General features: G+C 38.4%; 1 protein-coding gene across 3 annotated transcripts in view; it reads right to left on the bottom strand.

The window, feature by feature from the left end:
• sntg2 (syntrophin, gamma 2) overlaps positions 1-16,787 on the bottom strand; it is a 73,141-nt gene that overhangs the window by 10,982 nt on the left and 45,372 nt on the right. For all 3 annotated transcript variants that reach the window (XM_055231236.1, XM_055231235.1, XM_055231237.1), the window contains 4 exons: positions 14,390-14,514; positions 5,785-5,914; positions 3,919-3,957; positions 2,268-2,384 (listed from right to left, as the gene is read on the bottom strand). In XM_055231236.1, the coding sequence (XP_055087211.1) occupies positions 2,268-2,384; positions 3,919-3,957; positions 5,785-5,914; positions 14,390-14,514 (411 nt within the window). The remainder of the gene's footprint in view (positions 1-2,267; positions 2,385-3,918; positions 3,958-5,784; positions 5,915-14,389; positions 14,515-16,787) is intronic.

Here is a 16,787-nt window from a genome sequence, read left to right as displayed (position 1 = left end):
TTAAAGGTGCATTATGTAACTTTTGTGGTGGAAGGTTTGCCACTCGATTTCCAGGTTTCCATGAAGATCTTAATGCTTTACTTGGTTCCACAGTATGGCATTTAACTTGTCCAACTCCATGGCGATAAGCATTTGGTAAAGTTACAGGACAGATCTTTAGAGGGGCTGAAAACACCAGTTAATTTCTTGAAATTGACTGTTTGCTTAATGTAGTCCAAACTATGATGACTAGACTACAGGCTTAGAGCACCTCCAAAAATTCCACTGTTGTGCTCCTGATCTGCAGTGGTCAGAGTTAAAGGCAGACACCAGTGTGAGCTGTTTCATGTGATGGATGAGGAGGGTAAAGGTTGGACTGTGTGATGTTGGGGCTGTGATTGGTTAACCCTCGTTGACACTGGTGATACGTTCTGGTGGTCGAATGGGCTGATAGCATAGATCAGTCATTCCCAATAGAAGACCCAAACCAGGTCCCCATAGATTTTCAAGGGACCCCCAGGGTTTCTAAGAAAAGACTGGTGAATTTGAATTAAGGAATGGCATCTTAATTGTTTAAATGCAGTATTTAGTAATCATTGTGGTTCTTTATTAACCAGAAAATAGTATTTTTTCCAAGTAGGAGAATGATGTCACCAACATATCACCGGGTAAAATACAGGTGAGTCCGTGCCTCACCTGTCATCACAGAGAAATGAAATAGAAATGGTTATATTTATCCAATGATTTGTACTATTAAGTTATTTTCTATTTAACTTTGCAATTTATTTATTTATTTTTTATTCAAAATTGCTGAATTTTTACATTTACCATTCAAATACTGAGAAGAGACGTGCGACACCAGCCGTTCATGCCTCACCATGGACTGACTGTGCTGTGCTCAGCACAGCTCCTGCTTTAAGCGGCTGTGAAAAGGCACTGGGTGAGGCATGTAGTCACCTGGCCTCATGCTGGGGGGCACTCGTGAGCCCAAGGATTGTTGAGAATAGTGATAGCAAGCTACAATTTAGAGTTAGCAAGTCCAGTTTAGGCCAGTTTAGTGGCCCTACTTTTTAAATGGAGGAAGATTACATATTAAAGCTCAAGCAGTTTTCTAAACTGGACTTTCGGTTGAAGCAGGAGATTATAATTAAAGGAAGACCAACGCCGGAGCTAAAGGGTTTGCTCCAGACTACAGGACGAAAGAATCGCTCTTTTTGTTGTATGAAATGTTAAGAAATTTACCGTAATTACTTCAATCCATTGAAAATTGGAGAACCAGAATAAGGATAAAAAAAACAATACAAAATCAGCTTGCTTTTTATTTCATACTAATGGGGCTATTTCATACGGACTTCGGAACTTTAATTTTGAAATTCTTTTTTATTCTGGCCCCGAGTCACTTACTGGGAGAGAAATTGGCCCAGGGCCAAATTTACTTTCCGACACCTGGTTTACATGTTTGTAAATCTGATTGTGATGACATCAGTGCCTCAACAGCCATGAACCTCACCACACGTCACTGGTAAAATATATGGGTTGCTGGGAGAAAAGGGTTTGGGAACCACTGGCGGAGATTCATAGCCATGGTTCCGTCAGTCTACCCCGGGGCGGTTGTGACCCATAGATCTGTTTTATATTTTCACCCAATATCTGTGATGTTTGTCTCCACAACTGCTCTTCTATCAATGTATGAGGCAGATAGAGCCATGATAAAGGCTGATCCCAGGAGGAGATGAGGGATGGTCCCTTACAGATGAGCCTCTGAAGAACAAATTACTGAAGATGGTATAGCAGCTTATGCCTTGTCCATGTAAATTAGCAATGTGGACAGTACTTCAAATGATGTGTGAAGAGGCTCAACTACCGGTGGGAGATATAATGTACCATCGGTAATATCTTGTTCTTATGTATATGTATCTTATATTGTTGTTTTTAAAATATCATCTAAAATAAAATAAAAATAAAAACTAAATATGCAAAAGGAGCTGATTAAAAAATAAAATAATAATAAAACAATGTTGCAGTACAATCTTTTAAACATAGATATTTCTACACTTTCATGGGTAATTTTAAAGTCTGTTCACTTTTTGTACAATATTTGAACCGCAACCATGTTTTGGCACTTTTTGGATGGATAGCTAAAATATAGTTATAGATATTCATTTTTGTCACTATTGCCCAGCCCCATGCTTAAATAACCCCAATACTGAAATGTAACAAGACAGATTTCTCCTAGATGTCAACAAATCAAGCAATGCAGGACAGAATTTAAATGACTGTCTTCTTACCGGTGGAGTTCTGAATATAAAAAAGTATGGCCCTCGCAGTGCCAGGAACTTGAACGCTGTTGTCCGACCAGAGCTGCCTCCCTCTGGACTCTCACACGCCCAGCCCATGTGGACAACCTGCTTGCACAAGAAGATATTTTCACTATAAAACACAATGGTAAGATGATGATCCAAACTAGGGATACACAATGTATCGCGCTATTTGAGTTGGCGCAGCTGTCAAACCACAAAGGCTGCAATTATTTAGATAACACAATGTTCTCTGCAAAGAACAAAATATCCTTTATTTTTACAGAAACATCTCGTACCTGTAGTTTCTGAAATTCATGGGATTCTTGAATTAGTTTATCAGTTCATATTTCAATCTTTGCTTAAACTTTAATGTTCCTGGGTTTACAATGCGCGCTCTGAACATAATCCTGCTTTTCAAAGATATCACAGATCTTATCACAATTGCATTTTGATTTTTTTCTCCAAAAACGTGTCGCCCTACTCCAAACTCTGTACTACTGTAAAATGGTCAGTTCAACAGAAGGTCTGCAGCTTTAGTAAATGAATAAATCAGGAGGGCCCGCAGACCATCCACTGTGGAGTGGCTGGGCTTTGATCTGCCAAAGATGAGCTCTCAGTCTCTCTCATTGAACAGGGATGGGGCACAGGTATTTCCATTTCTACATCAGTCACATGCACTTTACAAACAGTACTTTTAATTGCGCGGGAAAGGCACTCAGGCAGGAATAATTTATTGTAATGGGTGTTCATAGATAGCGGTGCTTTCTTGTCTACACACAATCTCTCACAGAAAACAAAATTGCATTAATATGCTGTTTTATTAGAATTTGTGCTCATGCATAATCACAATAATAGGTGGACATAAGTGGTGGTTTGAAAAATCATCATTCAGGTGAAAAAGCATCTTTGTTTAGTCGAATAATAACATTATATTTCAAAATTATTGAATAACAAAATATTTATGCACAAAAAATAAATAATTCACTAAACACTAAAATACTCTAGTTTTAAAGGAATTCTGTGTGTTTGGTCAGTGGCTCAAAATACACTTTTACATTATAGTTTGGAAGATAAAGTGGTCCTGGAAGTATTTGGTATCAAGGAGGCAACACAACCGCAAACAATGTGAACTTGAAAGTACACTATGGCCTACCCCCAGTGAGACACTAGTTTGTCTCCATCAAGATGTTATTGTTTTGTCTGGAAATCTCCACAGTATGGCATCATATTCAAGTATAGATGTTTTTGTTACTGAAATAATACGTATCCCTCTGTGAACAGGGTCGACTCTCCACTGATTTGACCTATAACTTGGCCTGACATCGTCTACTTAAATCCAAGAGATTGTTAAGTTTAATACCATACAGGGAAAGACTCCAGGCAAAGCAATGACACGACCAGGCAGGTGGTAGATACCACTGACAGAAAAGTTATATCTTTCTGAAAAATTATAGCTATGTGGGAAAACTTGAATATCCTTGGTTTAAGTGCAGATTTGAGATTCTTACCATCATGTTTAAAATGGTAACATGGTTTTATGTCATACAAGAAGAAATAAAAACAGTAGTCAGCCTCCACACAGATGTCTACCATATGCTGACTAATATATGCAGATGCATTCTGGATAATGCAGGCATACCTGATCATCTGAAGAGCAGAACTTGTTGATTATCTTTATCTGTGCAAAGAAGAAAATTGTACATTAGACAAAAAATCTACAGCATCTTTTTATTCTGTGAATCTGCAACAGGGAGTGCATTCATATAAGTCATGTCAACATAGTCACAGCACCAACAATTCACTTCCTATACAAGACAATACCATGCACACATGTTCACATCAAGTGTGTCAGAGCCGTCTATTCGGAGGTTGTAGGTCGTTAAAACAAAAGTTGCGCTCCGTCAAATCCTCCACGGCACAATTACCTCCTGATTGGCCATTTAGCAATCACACCGCGCAACCATGACGAGGTGATGCAGATGCGAATAAATCAGTGGCTTTAAAGAAGGCAGCTGCGCGGGCCTTACAGTAACGCGCACATCATCAGCGCGTTAATCAAAGTGAAATGGAAGGAAATGAGAGAGAGGAGCAGAGCACGGCGGAATGACTACTTAGCACTCATTAATTAGCTATGAGAAACGTTTCTTTTGGGGAAGGGGGAGGTGCTGTGGATGAGAGCTGTCGGCCCCGGGTACACTCCAGTCGGTGTCAGCTGCCTCACAATTATCAAAGGATCATGTACTGTCGGCAAAACACGTCAGTACACAAGTCAATCTCATCTTCATTAGGGAGAGAAATAAACAGACAACAAGAGAAGCGTTTATTGACTTCATAATTGTTTTGAATCTTTCTAGCTTATTTTGTTATCTTTTTCAAAAGCATCATTTGGGATTGTATATCTTTAGACAGATCAATGGAGTTGTTTTCTTCACTTGCTTTCCCAAGTAGTTTCTCATAGCTGCTGTGTTCTCATGACAAAAAGGCGTCAGTTTGGTAAAATATGTTTAAATAATGTACAGTTATATTTGAAACCGTGTGCGTTTTAAATCTCAATATATTTCTCAAGTAATCCTAAAGATGCACTATGTAACCTTTCCTGTGGAGGGTCTGCCAACTTGTCTCCATGGAGATATTATTGCTTTGTCTTGAATGTTCCAATTACAGGTCAGATCTCTGGACAGTTGACACCGCTCACAATAAGAATGCACGTTATTCTGAATATTTTTGTGCATTAAATTAATTACATTTATTTTTTATTTGTTTAATGCCATACCGGTGAAGAGTCCAGACAAACCACTGACATCTCCATGGAGACAAGCCACCAGAAAAGTTACATAATGCACATTTAAGTACTTAAGTCAGAGTGGCAGTTATAAAAATGTGGCCTTTCTGTATCTTTCTTTTCCAGTTTCCTGTCAACATTTTAGGCTGCAACCCCACACTTTGTGCACTTTCTTTTAACACCTAAGGAAGCCCAGTAGGAACATGTCGGTGATCTCTAACAGCTCCAGAAGATATTGGCCACATTAAGAGTTCACTTTAAAAATCAATCCTGTTTTAGACACTTTAGCTCAGTTTGGTTCACTCCCCTGGGGCCACCAATGTTTTCTGTTCTGCAGCTTTGCACTGGAAATCGTTTTTGAACAAATTTAACATTTCACTATTCTGTCCATTGGTAGATTTCACAAAAACAAAAGGAATTTCATGTGGTTAGCCCCAGAAATAACTGCAGTATATATATTATATCTAAGGCTATCTTTCCTGACTGAACTCTTTTGAACTTGCTGCAGACTGCTGGAGGTTACAGCTCACTGGTTCTTTTCATGTGATTTTCTGACAGCTGGAAATGCATGGATTGACATTTGCATAATTACAGTTAAAATGCTTGTCATAATGATCAAATATCTCAAAATATTTCTTAGATGGTTTCCAAGTTAAGCTGCGTTTTTAATAAAAGCTCTAAAAAAATGATCCTATCTTGTCTTGTGTGTGGGGATGGACTCACATTCTCCTGTGTCAGATCACTGATATTGGTGGATATTGCTTGGAGCCAGTCGGTGCTCTCCGCTGCAGTACAAAATTGAAGAATATAGGTGCCTGCTCCTTCCAACACGAACACTTCAAAACAGTTGGACCTGGAGGAACACAGAGAGCAGAATTACACAAGTGGAGCAGTGGATTGAGAACACTAGTTAGGCCTGAGTCATTACAGCTGACAGTAAAAGGCCTGCTCTTATGGCTAGTGATTGGGGCTGGAATTTTAGACTTTCAAGGTTACAAGCATAGCATTTTGTAATCGGGCAAAAGGGGGTTGTATGGCAAAATCATTACATAAAATAAGGGCAGTTGTTCTTAAAAGCACTCTAGTGTCAAGACAACCATCAAGGCTGTGAACCTACCTCACAAAGATGAACACGATAATCTGACATAGCATTGTGCAAGGATAGTGTGTTAACGTAATCTTCTCATGGCTCAAGTTAGAATTATAACCAAACTAACCAACATACCAACCAATAAAACACTACGCTATTTGACTTAAAACAAGCAAGATCTGGAAATGGACGCTGTCACCCGCTGCTCCTGACAGGTTGCCATAGCAGCACTGAAGGATGTGTCAAATGCATTTCCCTGACCTTAAAATAAGCTCTACTTTAAAGGTGCACTATGTAAGATTTCTGGGAGAATATTGTCAATCTTGTTGTCTCCATAATGGTTTCTTTGCCTAGACTTTTTCACAGAATGCCTTTAACTACATCTATTTCAATGAAGACAAGCAGCTGATGCCTCCAACACAGTACGGGTCAGATCTGTGGTAGAGGAGACCCCACTCACAGTAAAAAAATGCAGTTTTTTTTTGTTTGTTTTTTTGAGAAACAAAAACATCTGCAACTGCATACATGTAGATATAGGCAAATAGCCACATTTAATGCCATACTGTGGAAATTCCAGGCAAAGCCATAATATTGTGCAAGTCTCACATGATGCCATTACTTCAGGCCTCGAGATAATATCTGTGCTCACTCACTGTTTAGAAGTGATTAGTTTCACTTGTGGACTCTCATTGAAGTTTGTAATCCCCGGAGGTCATGAGGGTCAAGGCTGACAGTTTTAATCGCGCCGTGTTGATGAGCCGCTGATGAGGTGCTCTCCAGAATCGCACTTATTATCCTAATGTGCCATATCCCTTCAGCCCCTTCCCCACTAACGACCATTACACGTCAAAAAGTCAAAGTGTAAATGCGAAAATAAATAAATAAAACAAATAAAACAAAATCCAACTTAATAACTGTGAAAGATTCATTCGTGTTTGGCAGGGTGTTGTTACAAGCTTGTTTGACACAAAAGGAGAGTGGGGGGTGGTGAGACGGGAGCAGAGGGGGTCCATGGTTCTAAAGTTAACATGTCTGCTGCTCTTGGCACACAGTAGGTGGGCTGTGATGTTAGGGAGTTAGCAGACCTCAGAAAATCTCCTGGTGAGCAGCACTTACTCTGATTCTGTGAGGGGGGTGGAACATGATAGGAGAGGTTTGTGTTCAGCAGAAGACTAAGGCCAAGACTGGACATGGAACAAGAGAGAATCATTTTAATTAGTGTGTTTATATCCTGCATTAAGGGGTAACTACTGCTTCTGAGTGTTCCCACTTCCCTGTGATTGGTTAACTCTGCCTGTCCCTCACATAAAGCATAACGGAGACTGATCAATGGGAGGAGTGGGCGAAAAGCTGCACTCAACAGAAAAGCATTGAATCACGATAAAGCAATGCTGTCAAAATAGACTACTGTCTCAAGAGCCGATCACAGTTATAATCTTTATCACGATATCACCGTTATATAGTTGTTTTAATATTGTATTGTCATTACCCCCAATCTTAATGTAGATGGAGGTTTCACTACTGTAACGGTCTGCACACTGGTCTCAACAAACGAGCCTTAAGAGGGCTGCAGTACATCCAGAACACTGCTGCTCAGGTCCTGACTAGAACCAGGACATTCAAATACATGAGTCCTGTGCTCACGTCTCTGCACTGGCTCCTGTGGCTCAGAGAATAGACTTTAAAGCAGGTCTGTTTGTGCACAAGACTTTCCATAGCCTAGCAGCAAAGTACATCTCCAACATGTTAGTTCCACATGAACCATCTCACACTTTGAGGACTTCAGGGACTCACCTCCAGCTGGTGCACAGAGTCAGGACTAAACATGAGGAATCAGTGTTTCAATTTTATGCAGCTAAAACCTGGAACAATCTTCGTGAAGATGTGAGACAGGCCTCTATTTTGACAATGTTTAAATACAGGCTCAAAATGGTCCTGTTTAGCTGCGCATATGACTGAAATGTTTTTATTCTGCACTTTTCTCTTTTAATTTAGTTTTTATTATGATTATGTTTTGTTTGTATTGTGATTTTAATGTCTTTCTATTCTGTAAAGCACTTCGAATTACTTTGTGTAGGAATTGTGCAATACAAATACCCTTTCCTTCCCTTTAAAACAATCCAGTGCTCCCCGGTAGTCAAGTGGTCAAAGCTGCAGCAACTATGCCAGGCTATGTGTATTAGTTCACATACTGGCTATTTAATTTTCTTTCTCCTTTTCACCATCCTTTCACACAGAACTGGCTTTTCAAGATTGTGTCAGTGCATTTTGTTTGATTATGTTTAGGGTCTATTGATGTTCAACCACTTTATTTGATCTACCGTACGAGTGCACGTATCATAAAATAACAGAACCAATGTGTGAACAAAACAATTTAAAGGTATATTGCACAACTTTTCTGATGAACAGTCCACCACCTGCTTGTATCCATGGAGATATTACTGCTTTGCCTGAAAGGTTCCACTGTGATAGTTTGAACCTGTCTATCTCCATAAAGACAAAGGGTTATACTATCAGGACAAGTTACCAGTCAGATCTGTGGAGAGGTGACTCTATGTGGCTTTTTCAAGGTATTCGTAGCAACAAAACCATAGAAAATAGAATAAACGCATGATAAATACAAGTTTAATGCCATACGGTGCAACATTCCAAGCAAAAGGAACAAGATCTCCATGGAGAAAATGTGGTGCCGGATGCTCTACCAGAAAAGTAACTAAATATATGAAAAATAAAATGTACTAAATGATTAATGTTCTTTCTCTTTCTTGTTGATCCAGTCTCATGTCTTGACTTGTGGGATTCTCAACTTCGTGCAGCAGTGGACATATGGCAAACACGTGGCCAGTGATAAAAGCAACGTAGATGAAGAGATAATCAAAGGTACGGACAGCTGCCTCTCAGGGAAAAGTTAGATCTCCTTCGCCTTGCACCTTCAGAGAGCTGGAGAGACAACCCCAAAGCATGATGGGAGATACTATACGGAGCCCGACTGTTAAATGTATATGCACTAGTGTCTCCCTGAAGGCATGTCCACCGCTGTCTGCTGCAGTGTGCAGACAGATACAAGGCTTCAGAGCAGAGAGATTTGTAAAGGTGTGCAGCTACTAATGCAAATAGCAATGAGTGTAAAAAATGGCGTGGTTATACTCATTAGTGAAGCATGGAGAAGTGGAGGAGCTGTGAGCCATTTGCAGTTAAATTAGTAGGAGAGTTATATTTGTTTTGGATTTTAGAAGAAAGAAAAGAGCTGGATTTTAAAAGTAATCTCACGTACTGGTATTACAATTATGCGCAATGGTTTGAGTTGCAGAAAAGTGTTATTTTGGTATTATTGGACTGCTCACGCATCAACACTTTTCCTCTCTCCTATTGGTCAGTCTGTCAGCGTTTTTCTCTTTAAATTTGTGACAGCTTGAACTAACCAATCACAAATATGTATGAATTCAAAGAAGCAGCTTTATACAGATGTAAAGGAAATGTAATAGAATTGATCTCAGCCCTGAAAAAACTAAAATGAGATATGGACTTTTGAGGCATATTTTCCACCACTTGAGAATATATCAAAGGGTAAATAATATACTGGAATATGTATTGTGTAGAAAAAGTTTCAAAATATCCTAACATTTTTCCAAGGAACTCTCCTGGGTGACTGAGGAACTGCACGAGTGAAAGTTGTGAGCATTAATAGTACGAGAATGACTGCGCTAATATACAGTGAACTACTCTTTTTACGTCATACAGAATATAGACATAGTTTTATACAGAATACTCTATATGCTATATTCATCCTTGTCTCATAAATGTGTAACATATTCTGCCAATTGAGTCATTTCTAACAATAGCAGATGAAATGTAACATTTTGACTTGAAAAAGCAGGTTGGAGGACATTTTTATTTCAGAATTTCTTCCTTCCAGACCATCGGATTTGACATGGCCTGAACTTAAGAGTGAAAGGAGATGTCCGTCAGACTATAGAGGAGCTTTGACACTGCAAAAGGAAACTGCAGCAGCTCTTTTGTGGGGATCTGGGTGGCCTTGCTCCCATTCATTCTGTTTTCACTCTCACACGAAATAAGCACAGTGTGGTTATACAATGGAGCAGATTTCAGTTTGAACGATGCAGTTTGGTTGGTCGGTATTTGATCAAATCTTGTGGTGCCTGGTGACTGCACTTGTGTGTGAGTCAGCTCTTGACTGACAAGAAAAACACTTCTAAATGTAGACTTCAATTAGCCCCGAGCAGTAATGATGTTTAGGAATGGAATGGTAACTATTGGACCGGAGCGTTAGACCAGGCCCATGACCGGAAATTACAAGAATCAGAGCAGATGGAAATGATCTTGGCTCAACTTGAAAAACTGCTAATATAATGAAAGACTTTGTTTTGCAAAAAATCCTTATCATTATCGTTATATGTTGTCATTATATTCTACAGGTATTACACCTACAAAAGTGGAGAGAGTTTGATCAAATTGGATTGACTTGATTCACTATAAAAACAGATTTGGCATTTGAACAAGGAGTAAATTACAAGTCTATTTAAAAATTATTATTTACACTTAAGACACTTATTTGCTCTTAGTAAATAAACTCTTTCATTGTGTCATAGCAAACACAAGCACAAGATCTGACACCTGTAAATCATTATCCTATAATTTGGACATTTTAAATCACAATATTGATCAAGAACAACTTACACCCACAAGATGGGATTGCAAGATTATTTGCCGAAATGGCTTAAAAAAAAATAAAAAATTAACCCTATAGAGGCGGACACTATCGCCTCTATAGGGTTGCGGACTTTCCATTACCGTAACTCCGCAACAGTTGTGCTATCATGTAAATTCAAATGGCATCTCAAAGCAGAGGGATGGGGCTCTAAAAATATATTACCGTCATTATGGTAATCTGCCTCTGTTGTCCCTCGAAGATGACGAGTGCAGGTACCACGGGGATTTTCTCAGTCACTTATTCAATGTGTCAAAGAAAAAATACGGATAGATACGTAAAATAGAGGTAGTTGTGTGAAACAATGCAGTACATTCTTTTACTTCCTTTAACATGATTTTTATGGCTAAAAAAAGAATAAAGTCTAGGTGAGATATACTGGTTTATAATGTACTCAGTCCATAAAGGGTTAAAAGTCAAAGTCACAACAAAGTCATGCAGTTGTCCGTCTGATGGATAGCTGCAGACCAAGCTAGCGAGCAGCATTTTTTAAATTTTTTTTTATATATATATTTTTCATTACTCAAACACACACAAGAATAATATGGTTAGGAGCTCTAAAAAGTCAATTTTGCATAATAGATCCACTTTAATTTATAAGTGGCCAACTAAAACTGGATTATGGGCTACAAATGTTCATTGACGCTTCTGACAGGCACTGGAGGCTTTCCCAGTAACTGTAGGTGTGAGTCAAGGCAGTGGTCAATTATTTTCTCGGTTAATACAATGCAAATCATTTGAGCAAACCATTTTGTGTCAAAACTATTGCCCAAAGCGTATTCTCGATAGTTGGTGGTGGTTTTGAAAATACTGCAACTGTAAGGCAACTACTGACCTTGGTATTTCCTGAGTGAATGCCAGCTGCTATAAGGCACATTTGAAACTCAAAATGGCAGACGACTAGCCACTTTGACATTCATTATATTCAAGTGTTATTTGTTTATGTGCTTAAGATTGAGCATTCTAACCCCCCAGAGTTAAAATAATTCAGATTTTCCAATTTGCCCATTTGAAAGAAGAGGCTTCGCTGATGTGCTCACCACTCCATCACTGGGCTCATCTTGAAAAAAATATTTACAAAAATAACCTTGATTTTTTTGAAAAGTGGTTCACTATTTGACCAGCTGAGGCCCACTACAGCTGTGCTCCCAGTGACCTCAGACTTTTCTTTTTAAAGTGAGAAGAACATGCAACCATTGTCCATGCTCTTTTATTTGACCAGCTTTAACTCTGGGGCTAGCAGAGGGAAACTGGGATTATTTAAATTTTTTATGTCTTTTGTGTGCAGCAACTGTTTTTATTTATGAAATTAAATTAAACTGATTTGATTATAAATACAGAGGACTGAAGCTGATCATTCCCAGCTAAGCAAAAGTGTTTATCTGGAGTATGTCTCCCTATGTAATGATGAGTCCCATGCAGGAATGTCAAAATGAATGGCTAATTCTGATACAGGTCACATTATGATTGTAAGAACTAAAAAAATAAAGTTGGAATGGGGATCTATGTGAATAGAAACAATTTAAGGATTTCACTGCTGTTTGGTTCATGGTATGAATCACTTTCTCACACAACAATTGCAACAAAATGTGATATTGCAACATCCCAAGTTAACCTTAAAGTGCTAAAGTCCTATTTGGAGCAGACATGTGTAGAGTAGTCCACTTCAGATTCTTGAATTATTGTGACCATTGCATTCCTTTCAATAGTGCGCTCACACTTTTTCACTGGAAATTGTTCCTAAATCAGCAGGGCTCCAGACAGCGACCAATTTGGGTGCCTAAAATGTTGTCAGGTGTGACTAAAAATGCTTCCCATAGATCCTCATCACATCCCTTCTCCTGTGTCTTCTCCCCTCATTATAAACACATAACACATAAACACAAATAATGTAAAACCTACTTTAATTATTGTTTTAATTGGCAAGAAAGAAAAATGCGTTAATTCACTTGCTCTCACCTCTGACCAGACCTATAACGCCAATCTGTGCGGCTGAAATCAATGCGCTCAGGTCACGCTCTGGTGCACAAAGCTTAATATGCAGCGCAGTTCTCAGGAGTTTGGCTTTTTTTTTATCTATTTGTGAATGAGACACAGTATTTACCTTTAAACAGCAGCGCTAAACCTGTGGATCCTCCACACTGTGTTTAGTTACTGAAATCATTTGAGGCTGTCGATGTGCAAGGTGAAAAAGAAAATAAAACTAGATGGCAAAAAACGTCAAAGATCAACTATTAACAGTAAGAGGGCTCACTCTGCATGTACTATAATGAACTGTAAAGATCCTGAAAAAGCATAAACCTCTCATTCTAACAAATTTTTGAAGCCAGTATTTATTTCATAGCTTTTTATTAATTCAACTCAAATAAGATGCTAACTAATTCAGTTTTAACTTAAAAGGTAAATTCTTAATGTTTTGATAACTACAGTCAGTGCAGTGTAGAGAATACATTGTACATCTGAGTAAAAGTATCCAGTAAGTAATTTATTCAGCAGTTATTGTGGGAAAGGATAACACATTGAGATGGCTTAAATAAGCAACAGGTTTTGGTGCACCCAAATGTAAATTTTAGGCACATCGGTGCACCCAACACAAATTGTTAGAGTGAAGCCCGGACTGGCTTTGCAGCTAAAAAACAAAATTGAAAAAAGCATTAATCAGCTATGTCTGCAGTGAGCACTCACCTGTAGATCGACCATATCCATTTCATATTATACAGTGTGTTGGACCATAGCCTGAACATGAACATTTAAAGGAAGACTGAAATAGATTATGCTTATAGAGGTCTGAAACACTGGCATGTATATCATTCATACATGTTCACCAACTTACAGTGTCCTGATGAACTAAAAAAATAAAGCAAACCAATAAAACTAGAAAATCTGATTAGGCTGAGAGAGAGCCCTCCAGCCCTTGTTTGTGTATTTTATAGTAGCAGTAAAAATGACCAGGGCAATGTTTTCACGATTTAGCCCAAGTTACATCACTGCTCGAATCCTAAATGCTAAACTAAAAATACCCAAATATATGACCCAAAACTCAGAGCAGTTTTCCCACATGACACAGAAGATCCCAAAATACACAGAGCGCGAATGATTATTAGATGTGCAACCCAGAATCGTCTGCAATATTAAACAGTCTAAATATATCTCTCAGCGTTATAAAATTTCTATTTGACAAACGCTTGATTTAATTTCGTGCACACTGGTTTGGAAATAGAACACCCTGATTGAATAGCCTTTTATAAAGAGGGGAAACAATTGTGAAACTACTGCGCACATGAAAATCGATAGAAGCAGGGCCGGCATAATAATCAAACGCATTTACAAGTTTGGAGTCGTGTTCCTGCCTCCTCCGGCTCGCTCTCTCTCTGACCTTTTCGGCGGTTTATGTCTGTGCATAGATATTGGCTTTAAATGGAAAGTACCTTTTGCTTAAGCTAAACAACTGCAGCGGCTCGTGATTGGACCTCGGGGTTGGGTTGTATCATGCCTGGATTAGTCCTTACCTTAATTTGTCCGTGCCTGCTTTGTATCTGGAGACCCGGGCCATGGTCAGGGGCAGGCACACGTCATCCAGCCAGCGCTTCTCGTATTTGGGCTCATTAGCGGAAGGCGAAGGGGGCGAGGGGACCTGGTAAGGAGGAACAGATACACAGAACAATAAGGTTAGCCGCCCACAGTATAGCAGCAGTCTTCTGATCATTGAGGATGTGGGCCTATGTCGGAGAGGATTTGTAACATCGACTCTTTACCGCCTTGACCTGGTTTAGGTTTCTGATACAAAAATGTGGCGGAAAAATAAGTTAAAGGTTCGAGATTCTAAAAAGTTACATTTTGTTCATGTAAAAGTCATCGTGTTGCATTATATTGTTGATGTTTTAATAATTAGATTTGGTTTAAAGATCCTGCACCCAATTTTTCTCCATGTATTTGAGTAAAATATGTCTTGGCTGAGTACAGATCTATTGTATAAGCAGCTCTTCAGATCAAAATATGTCTGCTGTGTACTGTCTGCGTCTAGTTAAAAAGTCTTGTGTACGCTAGCATGCATGAAAGCTCTTATAAACTCATCACTGTGAATAATTAGGATGCTGTATAAAGGTAAGTGAGGAATAACTTTGGACCACTGCAAACCGTTTAAAATGGAAATAGTTGTTTTACACATTTTTAAAACTATAAAAATCATCAATTTTTAAGACCTTTTCAAAAAATGTATCCAGTATTCTGTTTCCTTATTAAAAAGAAAATCAAAATTCAAAAATCTGTGCTGCAAAGCCAATACATCCCTACTACACACTTTTATTTATCAAACTATAATTTTTAAATCACTGATTCAAACAAAGATTTTCTTTTCAATTATTTCGGTGTCTGCTGTTGGAGGAAAATGTGCCAACCAACAAAATTATTACGGTTATTATGATTTATATTTCTGTGCTCAAAATGAAACCTAAGAATCATTTTTTTTTCAATAGTGCAAATGGTGCTTTTAGTTGGCACTCAGAAACTTCAGTGTGTTCATTTTTTTACATTGCATGCTTTTAAAACCCAACCTGTTTAAGTGGATTGAGGAGATGAGAAAAGAACATCAATGTTTATAATGGGAACTACTATTTAGTTTACAATGTGCAGTTTTAAAGAAGCAATAACATATTATAGCTGTACTGGTTCATCTACTCACAAAAAAAAAAAAAAAAAAATCTCTTCTCACTTAAGTGGTTTCTGGAAATGGTCCACAATTGGCACAGTGCTAGAATAAACTAAACTAAAAGCCTCTCCTCCTTCCAGCTAATGACAGCATCAGAGTGTTTTTGATACCGTCTCAATGCACTGTAAACATGTCATACACTTCCTGTTTATCCTGAGGGGTTACAATAATTTCACCCTGCCCTTTTGACCAAAATCTGCTAAATAATGAGCATTTATTATTATGTAAAAAGGTCGAAATGTGCCATTGGAGTGTGACTGATTTAAAAATGATTCACAATTTGCTTTTTCAGTGCCCCATGATAATACAAATTGCAGCTTTTGTTAAGAACAGAATGACTCTCGTGGTCAGCCGTGAAGCAGGCCACGTAGGCACTCTCATATTTGAACCCTATTGATAAGAATGGTCTGAAAGCTTTAAAACAGTATGATAGATGGATGACAAAGTAACAGCCAGGAGAGACTTTAAAAAGGACTAAGTGGTCTTCACAATGACAGGAAATGTCAATACAGCTTAGGGCAAAACAAACTGAATTCACTTTCAGGGAGGTTTAATCCGAGCCAAGAAAAATGTTTTCTGAATTCTATTACTGCAGGACCTCCTGAGAGAAGGCAGGACGGCAGAGCGGGTAAAGTCCTCTGGAGCGGACAAGAGGGCGGCCAAAACAACTGCAGAATCTTATTAGCCTATGTGTGGACTGAGACTTGACATAACGTAAATATTAGACAACAGAAAAAGACAAGCCAAACAACCATTTCATAGGATTAAAACTGAGAGGGGTCTTCCATTGTGTGGGTTGATTTGATTTTCTACAAAAAGAAAGTTGGGGAGTTAGATGGCTTTTGTTAACATTTTTGGTCAACTCTAGTAATTCGTTCTTAATTAGGCAACGCAAGGCAGGTTTATTTGTACTTCTATTAGTAGTGGCAGTAGGCAAGGCAAGTTTATTTGTATAGCACAATTCACACACAATGTAATTCAAAGTGCTTTACAGAATAAGAAAGACATTAAAATCACAATACAACAAATCAAAACATAAACAATCACGAATAATCATCATACAATTAACATTAAAAGAGAATAGTGCAGAATAAAAACCTTTCATTCATATGCACAGCTAAACAGAACAAAGTAGAGGCCGGTCTCAGTTTTATGCAGCTAAAATCTGGAACAGTCTTGCTGAAAATGTGAAATGCTGG

The sequence above is a fragment of the Periophthalmus magnuspinnatus genome, chromosome 22, assembly GCF_009829125.3.
Source record: "Periophthalmus magnuspinnatus isolate fPerMag1 chromosome 22, fPerMag1.2.pri, whole genome shotgun sequence".
Lineage (NCBI taxonomy): Eukaryota > Metazoa > Chordata > Actinopteri > Gobiiformes > Gobiidae > Periophthalmus > Periophthalmus magnuspinnatus.
This window is presented reverse-complemented; position numbering and strand designations above follow the sequence as displayed.